The sequence below is a fragment of the Oncorhynchus mykiss genome, chromosome 12 (genome assembly GCF_013265735.2).
Source record: "Oncorhynchus mykiss isolate Arlee chromosome 12, USDA_OmykA_1.1, whole genome shotgun sequence".
Classification (NCBI taxonomy): domain Eukaryota; kingdom Metazoa; phylum Chordata; class Actinopteri; order Salmoniformes; family Salmonidae; genus Oncorhynchus; species Oncorhynchus mykiss.
In genome coordinates, this window is record NC_048576.1 from 36,424,404 (window position 1) to 36,443,526 (window position 19,123).

The 19,123-nt window shown below is 41.8% G+C and overlaps 1 protein-coding gene across 1 annotated transcript in view; it reads left to right on the forward strand.

Moving 5' to 3' along the window:
* Positions 1–19,123, forward strand: part of LOC110537519 (G protein-coupled receptor kinase 6) — a 56,365-nt gene that overhangs the window by 10,322 nt on the left and 26,920 nt on the right. Inside the window, exons 3-8 of the mRNA XM_021623623.2 lie at positions 12,142–12,254; positions 13,957–14,034; positions 14,266–14,372; positions 14,993–15,085; positions 18,339–18,402; positions 18,769–18,909. Coding sequence (XP_021479298.2) covers positions 12,142–12,254; positions 13,957–14,034; positions 14,266–14,372; positions 14,993–15,085; positions 18,339–18,402; positions 18,769–18,909 — 596 coding nt within the window. The remainder of the gene's footprint in view (positions 1–12,141; positions 12,255–13,956; positions 14,035–14,265; positions 14,373–14,992; positions 15,086–18,338; positions 18,403–18,768; positions 18,910–19,123) is intronic.

A 19,123-nucleotide genomic window follows, 5' to 3' on the forward strand; every position in this document is an offset into this window, starting at 1 on the left:
TTTGCTTATCAACTGCCCTCTTCAACTCAGGCCACAGGTTTTTGATTGGATTGAGGTCCGGCTACTGAGATGGCCATGGCAGAACATTGATTTTGTTGTCACAGAACCATTTCTGTGTGGATCTTGAGGTATGTTTTGGGTCATTGTCTTGTTGGAAAGTCCACCTACGGCCAAGTCCCAGACTTCTGGCGGAGGCAACCAGATTGTCAGACAAAATTGCCTGATACTTGGTGGAATTCATTATGTCATCAATCTTAACTAGTGCCCCTGGACCTCTGGAATTAAAACAGCCCCAAAACATCACTGACCCACCACCATATTTAACAGTGGGTATGAGGTGCCTCTCCTTGTATGTATCTCTGTTTTGACGCCAAACATGCCGATGCTGTATCTGACCAAAATGTTGGTCTCATCTGACCAGAGCACCTTCTTCTCTCACCATCCTCCTCCCTATCCTGGGGGACAAAATGGATTTGCGTCCTCTACCCATGAGGATTTCAACTGTTCCATATCTTTTGAATTTTTTAATAATTGCCCTGACAATGCTCAGTGGTATATTAAATTGCTTGTGGATGTTCTTGTTGTCATTACCAGATTTATGAAGGTCTATGACCATCTGTCTCTTTTGAACTGCCAGTTCTTTAGTTTCCTTCATGGTGTTGGATGACAAAGGGATATTGCATGCGTGTTACGTCATGTTTATACCCTATTGAAACATGAAGTGATATAATGGCTCAATATAGTTCCTTAATACTTAGATAAACTTAAATAAGGGGCATTTAATTCCTTGTTTATAATCGTTTATAATCGTTTAGGGTGCCATTCACCCTTGAAGTGAAACCTTGATGTGAAACCTTGATCAAGTGAAACCTTGATTTGGAGGACATTGATTTTTAATTAAATCAATAAATGATTTTGGTGGGTTCCATTGAAACATTAATAAAGTACAGTATTTCTCACCTGTTGGTATTTTGAGTTTCTCTTTAATAATATTGTTTATATTTTTTTTAATGTATTGTTTTATTGTGCGTAGCCAGTCAGTGGTGCCAGTAATTTTGGAGCCCACTGTGTGTATAACACATGGACTCATGTCGTAACTAAAAAAGTGTTAAACAAATCAAAATAGATTTGATATTTTATATTCTTCAAAGTAGCTACCCTTTGCCTTGATGATAGCTTTGCACAATCTTGGCATTCTCTCAACCAGCTTCACCTGGAATGATTTTCCAACAGTCTTGAAGGAGTTCCCACATATGCTGAGCACATGTTGGCTGCTTTTCCTTCACTCTGCGGTCCAACTCGTCCCAAAACATCTCAATTGGGTTGAGGTTGGGTGATTATGGAGGCCATGTCATCTGATGCAGCACTCCGTTACTCTCTTTCTTGGTCTAATAGCACTTACACAGCATGGAGGTGTGTTGGGTCATTGTCCTGTTGAAAAACAAATTATACTAAGCGCAAACCAGATGGGATGGCACGCTGGTTAAGTGTGCCTTGAATTCTAAATAAATCACAGAGTGTCACCAGCAAAGCAACTCCACACCATCACACCTCCTCCATGCTTCATGGTGGGAACCACACATGCAGAGATCATCTGTTCACCTACTCTGCATCTCACAAAGACACGGCGGTTGGAACCAAAAATTTGGAATCATCAGACCAAAAGACAGATTTCCACCGGTCTAATATCCATTGCGTGTGTTTCTTGGCCCAAGCAAGTCTCTTCTTATTGGTGTCCTTTAATAGTGGTTTCTTTGCAGCAATTCAACCATGAAGGCCTGATTCACGCAGTCTCCTCTGAAAGTTGATGTTCCAGGTGTGTCTGTTACTTGAGCTCTGTGAAGCCTTTATTTGGGCAGCAATTTCTGAGGCTGGTAACTCTCTAATGAACTTATCCTCTGCAGCAGAGGTAACTCTGGGTCTTCCTTTCCTGTGGCGGTCCTCATAAGAGCCAGGTTCAACATAGCGCTTGATTAGTTTTGCGACTGCACATGAACAAACTTTCAAAGTTCTTTGTACCGTATTGACTGACCATAATGTCTTAAAGTAATGATGGACTGTTTCTCTTTGCTTGTTTGAGCTGTTCTTGCATAATATGGACTTAGCCCTATTTGGTAAAATACCTTCTTCTGTGTACCACCGCTCCCTTGTCAAAACACAACTGATTGTCTCAAATACATTAAGGGAATAAATTCCACAAATTAACTTTTAACAAGGCACACCTGTTCATTGAAATGCATTCCAGGTGACTACCTCATGAAGCTGGTTGAGAGAATTCCAAGTGTGTGCAAAGCTGTCATCAAGACAAAGGGTGGCTACTTTGAAGTATCTCAAATATAAAATAGGTTTTTATTTAACTAACACGTTTTTGGTTACTACATGATTCCATATGTTTTATTTCATATATTTGATGTTTTCACTATTATTCTACAATGTAGAAAAACCCCTGAATGAGTAGGTGTGTCCAAATTTTTAACTGGTACTCCCTTTTTCCTCCAAACATAATGATGGTCATTATGGCCAAACAGTTCTATTTTTGTTTCATCAGACCAGAGGACATTTCTCCAAAAAGTAAGATCTTTGTCCCCATGTGCAGTTGCAAACCATAGTCTGGCTTTTTATGGCGGTTTTGGAGCAGTGGCTTCTTACTTGCTGAGCGGCCTTTCAGCTTATGTCGATATTAGACTCGTTTTTACTGTGGATATGGATACCTTTGTACCTGTTTCCTCCAGTATCTTCATAAGGTCCTTTGCTGTTGTTCTGGGATTGATTTGCACTAAAGTACGTTAATCTCTAGGAGACGGAACGCGTCTCATTCCTGAGCGGTATGGTTGCTGCATGGTCCCATGGTGTTTATACTTGCGTACTATTGTTTGTACAGATCAACATGGTACCTTCAGGCATTTGGAAATTTCTTCCAAGGATGAACCAGACTTGTGGAGGTCTACAATTTTTTTTTCTGAGGTCTTGGCTGATTTCTTTTGATTTTCAACATGATGTCAAGCAGAGAGGCACTGAGTTTGAAGATAGGCCTTGAAATACATTCACAGGTACACCTCCAATTGACTCAAATTATGTCAATTAGCCAATGAGAAGCTTCTAAAGCCATGACATAATTTTCTGGAATTTTCCAAGCTGTTTAAAGGCACAGTCAACTTTGTGTATGTAAACTTCTGACCCACTGGAATTGTGATGGAGTGAGTAATAAGTGAAATAATCTGTCTGTAAACAATTGTTGGAAAAATTGTGTCATGCACAAAGTAGATGTCCTAACCGACTTGCCAAAACTATAGTTTGTTAACAAGAAATTTGTTGAGTGGTTGAAAAATTAGTTTTAATGACTACAACCTAAGTGTATGTGAACTTCCGACTTCAACTGTGTGTGTATGAATAAATGTTGGGCTTTCATCTTCCACTATATATATATATATATACTATGCCATCATGGATTAAAATCCTGCTGTGCACGCAAGGTCCCCCTGCTCAAGCCAGCGCATGTCCAGGCCCGTCTGAAGTTTGCCAATGACCATCTGGATGATCCAGAGGAGGAATGGGAGAAGGTCATGTGGTCTGATGAGACAAAAATAGAGCTTTTTGGTCTAAACTCCACTCGCCGTGTTTGGAGGAAGAAGGATGAGTGCAACCCCAAGAACACCATCCCAACTGTGAAGCATGGAGGTGGAAACATCATTCTTTGGGGATGCTTTTCTGCAAAGGGGACAGGACGACTGCACCGTATTGAGGGGAGGATGGGTGGGGCCATGTATCGCGAGATCTCGGGCCACAACCTCCTTCCCTCAGTAAGAGTATTTAAGATGGGTCGTGGCTGGGTCTTCCAGCATGACAATGACCCAAAATAATACGGAGTGGCTCCGTATGAAGCATCTCAAGGTCCTGGAGTGGCCTAGCCAGTCTCCAGACCTGAAGGGAGCTGAAAGTCCGTATTGCCCAGCGACAACCCCGAAACCTGAAGGATCTGGAGAAGGTCTGTATGGAGGAGTGGGCCAAAATCCCTGCTGCAGTGTGTGCAAACCTGGTCAAGAACTACAGGAAACGTATGATCTCTGTAATTGCAAACAAAGGTTTCTGTACCAAATATTAAGTTCTGCTTTTCTGATGTGTCAAATACTTGTGTCATGCAGTAAAATGCAAATTAATTACTTAATCATACAATGTGATTTTCTAGGTTTTTGTTTTAGATTCCGTCTCTCACGGTTGAAATATGATACCTATGATAAAAATTACAGACCTCGACATGCTTTGTAAGTAGGACAACCTGCAACATTGGCAGTGTATCAAATATTTGTTCTCCCCACTGTATATAGTGGAAGATCAAAGCCCAACTTTTAGGATAAGATGGCTGTTTTTAAGGGTGTCAGTTTAGTCGATGGCCTACACCCAGTTTGGAGCGGTTTGTTACAACACCTCGTTGACACCATTTACTCATTGCAAAATCTCACTACGCTTCCTGTCCATCAAAGTGTCATGAAACTAGGGGCAAACAATTGTATTGTGGTTCCTGTTCCTAGTTCTTACCCATCTTGTCTCTAAGGGCAGCACAATTTTATGGATTTGAGTCAGGTTCACACAGTAGGTTGTTGGGGGGTGGTGGACAAAGAAAGAAACAGTCCCTTATTAAGGTTAAATGGAATCATATGATTGCCTAATTGTCATGATTTATCTCCATAATACATTATGTTGAGATGCATCCACTGGGCTGAGGCTCCATCTGGCCAAGGGCCTTCTGGGTTATGACTCCAGCTCCCATGGTGGCCTTCCATACATACAATAGACACATTGATTGTTCCCTGATCATTCAAATGTTTTATTTTCCCCTGAGGTTATGAACGAATGTATTCTGTCTTTTTCTTTACTGTGCTTTCTGAATGAAGCTACAACAGCTAGCTCAATAGACTAGGCTGCTTGGCCTACATCTCAGCATTGGCAGACAGTGTTGTCGTGCTGAAACGTGGGAATGGTGGTGGTAGAAACATGCAGGTGAAGGAGTCTTGAGTCTAGTGGTGCATTGTTCACTTAGGCTCTTGGTGCTCCACTGGAGTCTAACGGTACAGTGCTTTCCACTTCAGCTGAGGCTCAACTTGCTTCAATCAGGAAGTGAAAACAGCACTTCGTGCAAGTGGTGCATTTAGGTGCGGGGGAAACAAGGACAGGCTTAAACGGTTCTGAATTGTTGGTTTGTTCATTCACTTAATGTCGATCATAGTCATGGGTCCTCAGACAGTCAAAATGGCATTCTGTACGCTCTCACAATTCTTGAAAATTTCCCTCTATGAAGTTATGAACGATAATGGTTGTCAGGAGCCAAACAATGTAAACATTGTGAGCAGGAATAAACTGTTAAGATGAGCTTAGAAGATAACAGGACTGCCCTAAGGTCTTTGGTTTATTTAAAAACTCACCCTAATGGCTAGGCCTATTCCTAGATGTTATTTTCCATCTAAAACGCACATATACATACATACACTCACACTCACACACACACACACACACACACACACACACACACACACACACACACACGCTCAGTAAAGTCTTCTTAATCATTGTGTTTAGAATTTTTTTTCAAAGGACATAATCACAGTGTCATGACCTGGTGAATTGCAAATATAAATTTGACTAGCTATTCATCAACGCTGAAACCGACTCCTAAGGCTTCGGAGCGTTCCTTTTAAGTGTTATTTTCTAAAGCTCCGCTTGAGATCCACTTTGTCAGATTCATGTTGCCCCAAACTAAAACGACCCACGTAGTGGGAGGTCAATGCAGGCGACGCAATCTTCTTTTTGTCCTCCAGGAAAAAGGCATGGCACAACACAAAGCTTGACAGTGTTGCGAAGAGGTCTTGTTTGTGTCATATTCTCACCATAATGTTCATGCTTTAAGCTACAAACTCCGACCAGGCTGTCACAGAGAGGCTGTTGTTGGAAAGACATCCGGAAGTTAAACAATTAACTGATGATGACCCGGGAGCCAGTGCTATATGCTCCCTCAGGGAGGTGACCAAGAACCCTCTGTGGAGATGGGAGAACCTTCCAGAAGGAAAACCATCTCCACCAATCAGGCCTTGATGGTAGGGTGACCAGACGGAAGCAACTCCTTTGTAAAAGGCACATGACAGCCCACAGATTATCTGGTCTGATGAAACCAAGATGTAACTATTTGGCTTAAATGCCAAGTGTCACATCTGGAGGAAACTTGGCACCATCCCTACGGTGAAGCATGGTGGTGGCAGCATCATGCTGTGGGGATGTTTTTCAGTTGCAGGGACTGAGAGACTAGTCAGGATCGAGGCAAAGATGAACAGAGTCTGTAAGGGCAGCACAGAGTTTCTTGATGAAATGTCCTTGAGTGGCCAGACAGAACCCAGACTTGAACCCGATCGAACATCTCTGGAGATACCTGAAAATATCTGTGCAGCAACGCTCCCCATCCAACCTGACAGAGCTTGAGAGGTTCTGCAGAGAAGAATGGGAGAAACTCCTCAAATACAGGTGTGCCAAGCTTGTGGCGTCATACCCAAGAAGACTCAATGCTGCAATCGCTGCCAAAGGTGTCTGAATACATTTTGTAAATGTAAATTAAAATAATATGCAAACATGTCCAAAAACTATTTTTTGCTTTGTAATTATGGTGTTTTGTGCTTAAATTGATGAGGGAAAAATTATTGAATACATTTTAGAGTAAGGCTGTAATGTAACAAAATGTGGAAAAAGTCAAGGGGTCTGAATACTTTCAGAAGCCACATTACAACAGGGGGCATCATTACAGGCCTGAGCGGCTGACATTTGGATATTTCTCATTGTTCACTGCTTGTTACCTTCACCAGATGCTGTCTGATACACAGCGACAGAGAAGGACAACCTCCCACTGAGATTGTGCAGGATAAAAACAGACCGTTGTCTGAGCACCAATCAAAGCTTTTCTTCTGCCTGCAGTTTGCAAAGAGAGTCTAGAGAGAGGGAGAGTGCGTGGGGTTCAGGAAACCCTCAACTTCCGTGTTTACCGCTGAGGCCTGACAGAGAAATTGTCTGCTACCCTCTGTTAAAGTGGGGCAGGAGAAAACCTATGTACACCCCCAGTTTCCTTCCAGTCTCCCAGGGAGCTAACGCCACTGTGCCACCCAACGGGGCAGAGAATGACTGGACTGTCACTGACTGAATGACTTTTCTCATCTCCTGAATGACCTGGTTATTTAGAAAGGCCCAGGCCGCCCCTCTTCCTCTCCCCCACTGCCCTCCTCCTCCCAGGCTTCAGCCCTAATGAGGGACCCTCTGGTCTCCATGCTCGGCCTGGAGTGGCTGTCCAATCGTCCGGTGGTCAATAAAGCTTTGTGCACTCTCTGTGTTAGCTAATGAGCACATGCTTCAGGTTTAACATACAGCGCCTGTGCTCGCTGCCTCCCTCCTCTCTCCATACATTTTGTTACTGTTATCTGAGAATTGCCCCCATTTGACAGTCAGAGCAGCGATGAGAGAGGAGATTGAACAGGGCAGGGTGCAGTATCGGGCTATCAGCCCCAATGCAATATGGCACAGATTCGCTGAATGCAAATAGCTTACCGTTTTAATGCCTGTGATCTTGTGGGATTAATTTCACAATTGGAACATCACTACAATTTTTTTAAGAGCCCATGGAATCAAGTGTATATGTTTATGTATTAAATTACACCAAATACAGTGCTACATTTTTTTGGGGGGCTGACTTAAATTCACCTCTCGATCTTCTGACTCACATTTTGGTTGAATCAGGTGCTCTTGTAGCGGGGCCAAAACAATCCATCCATTGGATGCAACAATAGATGTGAAAAGGCCAGGGCTCAAAGGGGGGGAGCTGCATGATCTCTTCCGACTGTCTTCCTGTCAATAGAGCCTCTGTCAGGGACTAAATGAAATTGCATTGTAACTAATGTGATTATCTCCATGAAACGGCCATTAGTGGGTCAAACCTTGTTTGTCCTCCTCATCGTTTCATTGTACAACCCAATCAGAGACCACCTAGCATAGGCCACTGGCAGAGCACATAGGGCCCTATAGATACACAACAGACCCACAACAACCGACAGCTCATGAAAATCTATCAAAATGATTTATTGGAAAGAAATGGGTAGTACTACTGTTTTTAGTGTCATTAAAGGGCAAATCTGCAATTTTATTATAAACAAATAAGACATACACATAAGACAAGCATGTTGCTAAATTAGGCTACAACCTGTAACTGGAAATCTCTACACTATTATCGCATAACATGCGCATAACACTTCTAGCAACTAATTTAGTTAAGGCCAGTGGTGATTTTAGCAGTAAATCTTGGTGGGGCAAACCCCCAAACATGTTTTAGATGCATGCCACAAAGCCACTACACAACACTAAACAATGCATTAATTGCTCTATAATGGTGACAAACTGTTAGGGCCTACAGAGCTTTCTTTTCAGCACCATGGAGTGAATCCTTACAACTGCTACACCTGGCTATCAGCAGAGCCTTGTCTGGCAGTAAAACGGTTCATTCTGGCTCATTTACTGCCTAAAAAAACAAACATGTGGTTTCTACTGACAATTGAGATGTACAAACAATGGCATAAGGGAAAGATAAGAGGCAATCCGTAATTTCGATTAAGACAGTAATGAGCGAGCTAAGACTGACGTAGTCAATATAACTATTCTAATCAAATTTTAGTCACATGCGCCAAATACAACCGGTGTAGACCTTACAGTGAAATGCTTACTTACGAGCCCCTAACCAACAATGCAATTTAAAAAAATACGGATAAGAATAAAAAAATAAAAGTATCAAGTAATTAAAGAGCAGCAGTAAAATAACAATAGCGAGACTATATATAGGGGGGTACTGGTACATAGTCAATGTGCAGGGGCACCGGTTAGTTGAGGTAATATGTATATGTTGGTAGAGTTATTAAAGTGACTATGCATAGTTGATAACAACAGAGAGTAGCAGCGGTATTTGTTCAGCACTTTTGAAATGTACAGCGTATGAATTCAGAACATGGGCCGTTCTTACAGTATTCTCCCTGTACACCAAGTCAGAACAGTAGGATAAATAAAGGGGGCATATAAGCAAACAATGAAAGCTCATGCAATATGTGAATGTTTATCATTTTAAGCTTGGAAAAGAGACCCTTAAACCCAGACTTGGACCACACACCCTCTTCACTGAATAGCAGGCTACGGATGGCTTTGCAATGCTTGCAGTTAGCCACTGATTCCTTCCTAACCACTCACTGTTGAATTTGCGATTTCCAACTTGTTGTGTAATGTTTATGTTCTATGGTCGTTCAGCACCGATACGTTTTATCTATAATTTATTTTCATAATACAAGGATTTGCCAGTAGATTGTTGACTTGATGCATGATGATGACTGCTTGTCTAGCTTGCTAGCTAAGATTTTGAAAGTATGATGTTGACATTATCAGTCCAATTAAAGCTACGGTAGATATAACGTGATTTGACGTCATTTTATCTGTGGCCAATGACCTTTAGCCTTCTTGGATGGGCACTTCTAATGTAAATCCATGGCAGCCCCAAGGGGCTTGACATTTTGAGCTCTCCCTGTAGAGTTTGTGGTGAGTAGTGTCCCATGACTGATAGAACACTGAGTCAATCACAGTGCAAACTTTAGCTCTGTATGTTACGCTGGCTGCCCCACCACCATACAAAGTACTGAGCTAGGCTGAAGCACCTGCATATTAGAGCTGCCTTACTCAAGAGAGCAAAAAGAGACCATGTTTGTATGTGGCATTATTAACCCAATTACATATATTTTTAACATTGTTTGCAAACTGATACGTGACACATATTAATGCCAAAATAACATGCAAAACAGGCAACACTAGTTTTTTTACCTTAACATTTTTTTTTTCTTTTTTCTAGCTAAACAGGTGGGGCTCAAAACAGGTTTTGAATGATGGGTCGCCACCGGTTAAGGCACAGTAGAGCTTTTGTTTTTTTTAGTAGAGAGTAGGGCTGTGGCTGTTATGCAATGTTGTCAGCCTGTTTAATATCATGCAAAAGCCTACGGACTCATGGTAACATAAACACATTTAGCATCTCCAGGCCTCCACGCATACAAGCTGCTGATGTGCCTTTTGAACATCTACATTTAAAAGAGTAAAATAAATCAGTACCTACAAGCTGTAGGCTTGTTTATTTAGCTGACAAGATCGGTTTATAAGTCACATGCCATTTATGTTATAGGATTTTATAGAATATAATTGAACTTAGCTGAATAAAATGGAAAGGATATTTTTCCCATTACAGAGCAAGTGCGCATGTGAAGTGGTTATGTTGAGTGTAAAAGTGATCATTCGAAACACGTCCTATATGCCAGATTTTGAGTTATTTGGCAACTTTAGTTGTGAACTATACCAACCTTAGAATGTCTTAGAAATCAACACATATATGGGCAGCATGGTGCGACTATAGGCTATTGACAAAGTAGCAAAAAAGCTTGCGATCTGTTCCTTGCCCCAGGCTGCACAGCTGTTCTTTCATCATGTGATCATATTTTCATCCATCAGACTAAATTTCAATTGAATCTTGCCTTTCGATTTAGAATGGCCCAATGGAATGGCCAAATTAGAATGATCAAATGGGCAGGGGGAAAATACATGTAATCTATATGCCCTCGAATAGCGAATGGAGGCCGCGTGCTTTCACGCCGGTCCATTTTGTAGGCTACTTCGGGTTATATAGCAGAGCATGTGCTTAATGAGTAGCTGAGAAATACATTTAAGAACACTTATTTCACTCCACGCATAAACATCTGTTTGAGGCGCATGTTCTCTCTGCCTGACAGGTGATACAAAAATTCCCTATTACTAGGCTATTCAAAATCAAATACAAATTCACTAATTGTAGGCTAACTGTAAGCCTGCCCTGCACAATCAGTGAACCAACAGCATCGCCTAGGGCTGGCTATACGTTCTCTAAAAGACTCATGGGTATACATTTTGGGGCATAGCATAAGGTAACCAGTCCATCCAGTATAAATAATAATACAGTCCACACTCAAAAGCTAGACCAATTATGTACCAAACACTTCTTAAATCAGTTTTACATTTTGTACTTTTTTCTGCAATGCTTAAAATGCGGTAGGCTATATATTCTATAACAGCACAATCATAATTTTTTCTTGTTTTGATGATGTTTGATGTGGTTTTTCGATTGCATATGCATTGATATCAGAGTAGTTAGAGGGACAACAGATCTCTGAGTACCAGCCCATTAGGACCTGATGGTAGTTACACAGTTGGGTACTACCAAAGCATGTCCAGAGTGCATAAAATGAGATTCCGGTGTGGCCATAATAAGGTCACCGCAACAGACCTAGCAGATAGCATGTAAGGTACCATACTGTACATGCATAGGCCTAACACTTCCAGAATGATGTCTGCTCCTGAAAAATGTAACAGCTAGCTAATAGCTGTGTGTGCACTGTGCACATGCTTGTGCGTTGGTGTGTGTCTAAAGTTGCTCTCCGGTTACAGAGAGGAGCTTGCAGCAGCTCTCAAATGTATTTACTCAATAACGGCCACCTACACATGTCCTCCTTAGGCTCGGCTGGATCCTCACATTGTTTTTTTTGGGGTCATACAGCCACCTGTGTCCTCTTTTGCATCTACCTGAGCCGCAGATGCAAATCGCAGTTTCCCTCTGTCAATTTGTTGTTCACCACACATACACAGACAGACAGGGAAATGGGGCCTAATAACTTGGATACATAAATGTAAAATACCTCTTCATAGCTATTTACACATGTGGAGAGACGATGGACCGTTTCTGATTAATTAGTTGAAGATGAGATTGTGCTGTGTGTAGGGTACGTCTAGACCTCATTCATAACCCTTTCTCCGTCTACAAAGGGTGGTTAGGCAGAGGTGTGTGGGAATAGTTTGATACTCATAGTACTCACAGTACATTTGCTAATGTGCCCTATGTCTATACAAGATGTTTAAGTGCACACGCCTTTGAGTAGGCGTGAGCATGTGCGTTATGCACAGTACAGTATATATTTGTTTACTTCTTACATGTTTTTGTGCTTGAGTGTTTTCATTATACCCCGAGAGAGGCCCTCATTGACACCCCTGTCTTGTGTTCTTCCACAGAGAAATACTACAACAGCCTATGTGAGCGGCAGCCAATCGGACGCATGCTCTTTCGCCAGTTCTGTGAAACCCGGGTTGAGCTGAGGCGCTGTGTCAAATTCCTGGACACTGTGGTAAGCAAGAAAGACAGATAGGCAGGATTAAAACACTTGTGCATCTCGAGGAAAAACAAACACATCTTCTGAAGGACTCTGAATGAGCTTGTCCAAATGTATCAAGTTCTCATGTGTTAGGGGGGAGGAGAGGAGAGGGGAAATCATTCATTTGAAGGCATTCAGTTATACAACTGACTTGGTATCCACCTTTCCTTTCCCTCATGAAATACAGGATCTCTTGAGTTCTGGGAGCAAAGGGTTGCAATCTGTGTCAATTTTCCACCCTCCCTCTCCTCTACTTTTTCAGTGAATGTGCCCCGCACTACGCTCTTGTGGAATAATGTTTAGGTTCTACCCACCCAGTCCCGCGAGGGAAGGGGCAGTGTTAGGTGGTGATGTGGAGGTGCAGGGGGGGCAGCAGGTTAGCTAGCCTACCAGTGTGTTGTTTAGAGCCCCTACCTGTTGACTCAATGATAAACCTGATCTTCCTCTTTCCACCCTGGCTTACCCCCATAGCATTGTGTGGCATTCTTCTAAAATATTGTTCTGGTACACACACACACATACACACACACACACACACACACTCGCGCATGCATGCACGCTAGAGGTCTTCATGTGTCCAACAGGCCTAAAATTCTGAGATCTGACCCGGGACCAGTGCAGTCCTAAATTATGACTTTTGTCTTTGATCTGGGTTGGGTCTGATATACAGTCCATTTGAACAGGTCTCTGTTTTCCTTTTTTAAATTTGTATTTATATCTGGTTGGGTGGGAAAGCCATGGATCCATTTCGGACAGATCCAACTTACGCACACACACACTCAGTTATGAGCCACCCACTTTATCTCCTTCCCTCTAACACATTATTACTTACACACGCTAATATTGATATGAGGAAGTGTCCTTGTAGCTAGATCCTCTCTGGTTGATTTAACAAACGCAAAAGCCAAGTAGAAAAAAGGCTCAATGGGATGATGGCTAGTAGCATAATGAAGATAGTCAATGGCAGTAAAATGATGAATAGGTGGCTGACTTTATGAATCAAGAGAGAGCAGACAGTCATAACAGTTTTTATCAAGCAGTCTTCTCAAACTTTGTAAGTAGTGATCATGTCCTTTTACTGCACTGTCTCCTTCCTGCCTCGCACAGAGCCTAGGCTACATGAGAAGGAGCAAATGAGATTTGAACCTTCTCAACTGTCATTAACCATTATGGACAAGTTGTGCTGAGAGTCCATCGGAAGCACTTTAGAGTGAGGCTCTTAGCTTACTGTAAGTCATGCTGCTGGATGGCTGGATGATGGCATGGCACATGGGCTTGATGCTTTTGTACTTAGCAGGATTCAGGAATCAACAACACAGAGAGAAATATTAAAATATAAATTATTTTGGGAGTGGGACCCAGGCATGTGGCTCTGTAGAACTGTGCCTTAGTGAAGGGATGTACTACTTACAGTAGGACTGGGTTGTGTTCAGTATTCATATTAAACTTGTTTAATGAACATACTCAGGTACTATTTATTCAGTTTCAAATAGTGTTCTACGGCTGCGTGCCTATTGAACACCCCTGTGGTTGCAGTGATGTGGTAATTTGGTACCATCAGAGGTTGTACAGAAAGTACTAGATTGTAGGCTACTGTTATGTGGAAATAGTAGAACTGACCTGTTAGAGCAGGTGTATGTTGAATGATGTATGTTACTGTTTCTTCCCCCCACAGGCAGAGTATGAGGTCAGTCCAGATGAGAAGAGGAGGGACTGTGCTCAGGAGCTCCTAGACAAGTACTTCAGCCCAAAGGTACAGTAGAAGAACCCCTATTTTCAGCCAATGAGTGATTTGATGTCAACTATTCAATAATGGTGACGTGTGGTTTCCCGGACCCAGATTAAAACTATTCACGGTCTAAAAATCTATTTCAATTAAGATACTCCCATCGAGCATGCTTTTTAATTCAGGAGAGGGCTTAATCTGGGCCTATGATGTCATATATATGAAATTCACGCTGTATTGTGTTCCATCCCCCTGTAGTCAGAGGATCATGTCCCCGAGTTGGGGGAGGAAATGATGGGTCAGTTTACAGAGAGACTGGAGCAGGAGCAGGAGCCCTGTAAAGAACTCTTCAACGAGTGCACCAAGTGAGTCTGTTAACACAGAAACCCAGTCACAGAGAATAAACTAACATCAATACTTACTTAGCATATGGGATATATTCAAGATTGGAAAAGGTTGATTTTTTTTTTTATGATCATCACACCATTATTCAACGAAGGAAGTCAGTTAAGAATAAAGGGTCATTTTCAGTGATAAAATATGCCAAGAGGTTTTCCTTTAAATTGTCTCCTACATTGTGCAACATCCTGTGAAAGGTTGTTCACACTTGTTGTATGGGCATGTCAACAGCATTGAGTGTATGTGGCGGCTGATGAAAATAGTTCTAATCAATCAACCCTAGCAACTTCAATCACCCGCCATTCCATTCAGCAACATTTATATTCTAGAACATTCTCACAACATGAACAGACTCTTTGTCATTCCTCCATCTGGTTGGGGTTAATGAATGTTTAGATGTGAACTGATGTTTGGGAATGGTAGACAGAGAGATGGCAGCATGGTACATGTGTAGGGCCTGGAGATTTTCCTGGCCATGTGACCTGACCAGAAAAACTCAAGGCCTTAGGGAGGGACCAGAGTATTTCCTGTTTAGGTCATGTAGTGGGCTGTATGTGTTCTGACTGTGTTCTGTCCTCTGTTGTAGACTGATCCATGACTACCTGAGTGTGGCTCCCTTCGCAGACTACCTCGACAGCATGTACTATAACCGATTCCTGCAGTGGAAGTGGCTGGAGAGGTATGGTAGCCTACTAGTTGAAATCAAAGTAAAAATGACAAATACTCACACACACCCTTTTGCTGCTTCCCACACTTATGAGCACACACACACACACACTCTTATCAGCCTGAGAACCTCACCTCAACACAGCACAAGTGATTACATGTTACGCTAACTTCACACCGCTCCATAGTATCCTCCTAGTCACGTGTACTCAACTCTCAATGGGACTGTGTTTTTGAAATGCTCTGCTGTTAATTCTCTAATATTGATGGGATTTATATATATATATTAGCGGCTCTCAAGGTTTCCTCCTATCTAGAGTTATTCTTATCAACTGTTCCTCAACTTGGTCTCATGGGTTTTTAGGCCAGTTTACCATTAAGAGCTTTGTGACAAAAGTATTTGTTAAAAGCTCTACACAACGCACATACAATGTTATGAAGCGATTGATAGTGTTCAGGATAGTGGCATTGTGATGTACTGTATAACCTACACTTTTGGTTTCGTTTACATTCTTACTCATACTTTAAATCAAGCTTTATTTATACAGCACATTTCAGACATGGAATGATTAACAATGTGCTTCACAGGAAAAAACTCAACTGAAATATTTACTACATAATTAACCTAAGAGGATGAAAAGCAAAAGAATAACAATAGAGACTGAAAAACTAAAAAGCACCCTAAGCAAAAGCAAAGCTGTGTTTTAAGATCTCATATAAATATACAGTGCCTTGCGAAAGTATTCGGCCCCCTTGAACTTTGCGACCTTTTGCCACATTTCAGGCTTCAAACATGAAGATATAAAACTGTAGTTTTTTGTGAAGAATCAACAACAACTGGGACACAATCATGAAGTGGAATGACATTTATTGGATATTTCAAACTTTTTTAACAAATCAAAAACTGAAAAATTGGGCGTGCAAAATTATTCAGCCCCTTTACTTTCAGTGCAGCAAACTCTCTCCAGAAGTTCAGTGAGGATCTCTGAATGATCCAATGTTGACCTAAATGACTAATGATGATAAATACAATCCATCTGTGTGTAATCAAGTCTCCGTATAAATGCACCTGCGCTGTGATAGTCTCTGAGGTCCGTTAAAAGCGCAGAGAGCATCATGAAGAACAAGGAACACACCAGGCAGGTCCGAGATACTGCTGTGAAGAAGTTTAAAGCCGGATTTGGATACAAAAAGATTTCCCAAGCTTTAAACATCCCAAGGAGCACTGTGCAAGCGATAATATTGAAATGGAAGGAGTATCAGACCACTGCAAATCTACCAAGACCTGGCCGTCCCTCTAAACTTTCAGCTCATACAAGGAGAAACTGATCAGAGATGCAGCCAAGAGGCCCATGATCACTCTGGATGAACTGCAGAGATCTACAGCTGAGGTGGGAGACTCTGTCCATAGGACAACAATCAGTCGTATATTGCACAAATCTGGCCTTTATGGAAGAGTGGCAAGAAGAAAGCCATTTCTTAAAGATATCCATAAAAAGTGTTGTTTAAAGTTTGCCACAAGCCACCTGGGAGACACACCAAACATGTGGAAGAAGGTGCTCTGGTCAGATGAAACCAAAATTGAACTTTTTGTCAACAATGCAAAACGTTATGTTTGGCGTTAAAGCAACACAGCTCATCACCCTGAACACACCATACCCACTGTCAAACATGGTGGTGGCAGCATCATGGTTTGGGCCTGCTTTTCTTCAGCAGGGACAGGGAAGATGGTTAAAATTGATGGGAAGATGGATGGAGCCAAATGCAGGACCATTCTGGAAGAAAACCTGATGGAGTCTGCAAAAGACCCGAGACTGGGACGGAGATTTGTCTTCCAACAAGACAATGATCCAAAACATAAAGCAAAATCTACAATGGAATGGTTCAAAAATAAACATATCCAGGTGTTAGAATGGCCAAGTCAAAGTCCAGACCTGAATCCAATCGAGAATCTGTGGAAAGAACTGAAAACTGCTGTTCACAAATGCTCTCCATCCAACCTCACTGAGCTCGAGCTGTTTTGCAAGGAGGAATGGGAAAAAAATTCAGTCTCTCGATGTGCAAAACTGATAGTGACATACCCCAAGCGACTTACAGCTGTAATCGCAGCAAAAGGTGGCGCTACAAAGTATTAACTTAAGGGGGCTGAATAATTTTGCACGCCCAATTTTTCAGTTTTTGATTTGTTAAAAAAGTTTGAAATATCCAATAAATGTCATTCCACTTCATGATTGTGTCCCACTTGTTGTTGATTCTTCACAAAAAAATACAGTTTATATCTTTATGTTTGAAGCCTGAAATGTGGCAAAAGGTCGCAAAGTTCAAGGGGGCCGAATACTTTCGCAAGGCACTGTAACTACAGTTTCGGCCACCCTCGGGTTCTCTGGCAGGCTATTCCAGATGCTGGGGGCGTAATAACTAAAGGCTGCCTTTCCCTGCCTCGTGGTCCTAGGCTTTGTGATAGTTAAAGTGCCAGAGGACCTGAGAGACCTACTGGGCACATAACTTAAACTCATGTCTGACATGTATTGGGGTGGACAATCATGGATTGATTTTAAAAACCAATAGAAGAATCTTAAAATGTATTCTAAAACTCACAGGCAGCCAGTGCAGACACCTTAAAACTGGTGTAATACGTTCTCTCCGTCTGGTCCTGTATGGGCCATTTAAAGACCTTTAGCCCAGCAGGCCTATCATACATGGAATGGTCTCTATATTTATTTACATTTGCAAACAGAACATGTCTCCACTCATCAGCCTAGCAGAGCGGCAAGGCTTGTGCAATGCCTTTCCCATAATAGTCATAGATTAAGTTTACCCACACACTTTCATCACTTTGGCTGTTTAGTAAATGGCACCTTTAGTGCACTACTTTTGACCAGGGCCCATAGAGTTCTGGTCAAAAGTAGTGCACTATGTAGGGAATAGAGTGCCATTTGGGATGCATACTTTGACTCACAGTAAATATGCCAACACTTGTTAAAGGCCTTAAGAAAGTTGTCTCATCTTGTCTTTGGTGCTGGGCCAAACTCAAGTCTTTCTCTACAAGATAAAACAGAACATTTGACAGAATAGTATTTTTAAAGCAAAAACATTGTTAAAGTGTAATGGTCAAGCTGCTTACTTACAAAGTCAGATGTGTATGTTCCTGTGCATTGCTGCTGTACAGTCAGTGTATGTCCATGAAGTTGAGCAAATTTCCCCCACATTGGACAATAAAGTTGTTGTTTTCTATTGTATTGACCCTCTTCTCTGTATCCTCATAGGCAGCCAGTCACCAAGAACACATTCCGACAGTACAGGGTATTAGGAAAGGGAGGCTTTGGTGAGGTAAGGACTCTCTCTGTTTCTCTCTTTAACTAAAGCATACTTTCATTTAGAATGAGATTATAGAAGTGAAGTTAGTCTACAGTCAGTCTCTTCATCAAAGTTAGTCAACTTGTAAATTATCAACAAGGTCCAACAAGGATCTCAGTCTGGATGTAATTTGATGGGCCTATAAAATTATAAACTGTGTGTTTGGGAAATAACTGCCATTTAACTGGTGTCATCTTGTGGTGTGAAATGGGTCATGCCACCATTACATTGTATTTACTGGGTCAAAGAGTAGACATTGCAATGGGGTGTTCATCACTTTTCTCTTGACCCTCACCCTCCTCCTCTCCCTTTCTCTCTCTCATCCACTTCTCTCATCAGGTGTGTGCTTGCCAGGTGCGAGCCACAGGAAAGATGTATGCGTGTAAGAAGTTGGAGAAGAAGAGGATTAAGAAGAGGAAAGGAGAGTCCATGGCCTTGAACGAGAAGCAGATTTTAGAGAAAGTCAACAGTAGGTTTGTAGTAAGTATTCGAGCTACCTATTTACCCCCTACCATTTGTCACGTATGTATAAGATATGCACTGTATGTAGGGTTGTGCGATATCAAAATAATTTGAATATATGTTTTAGCGCAATGTTCCAAATGCCTTTATTGCAAGTCTCTAGGTTTTTTTATTTGGTCTTGTCTCATTCGCTCCTTCTGTGCTGTGTGCACTGTGCACCTTCCCACTCGCA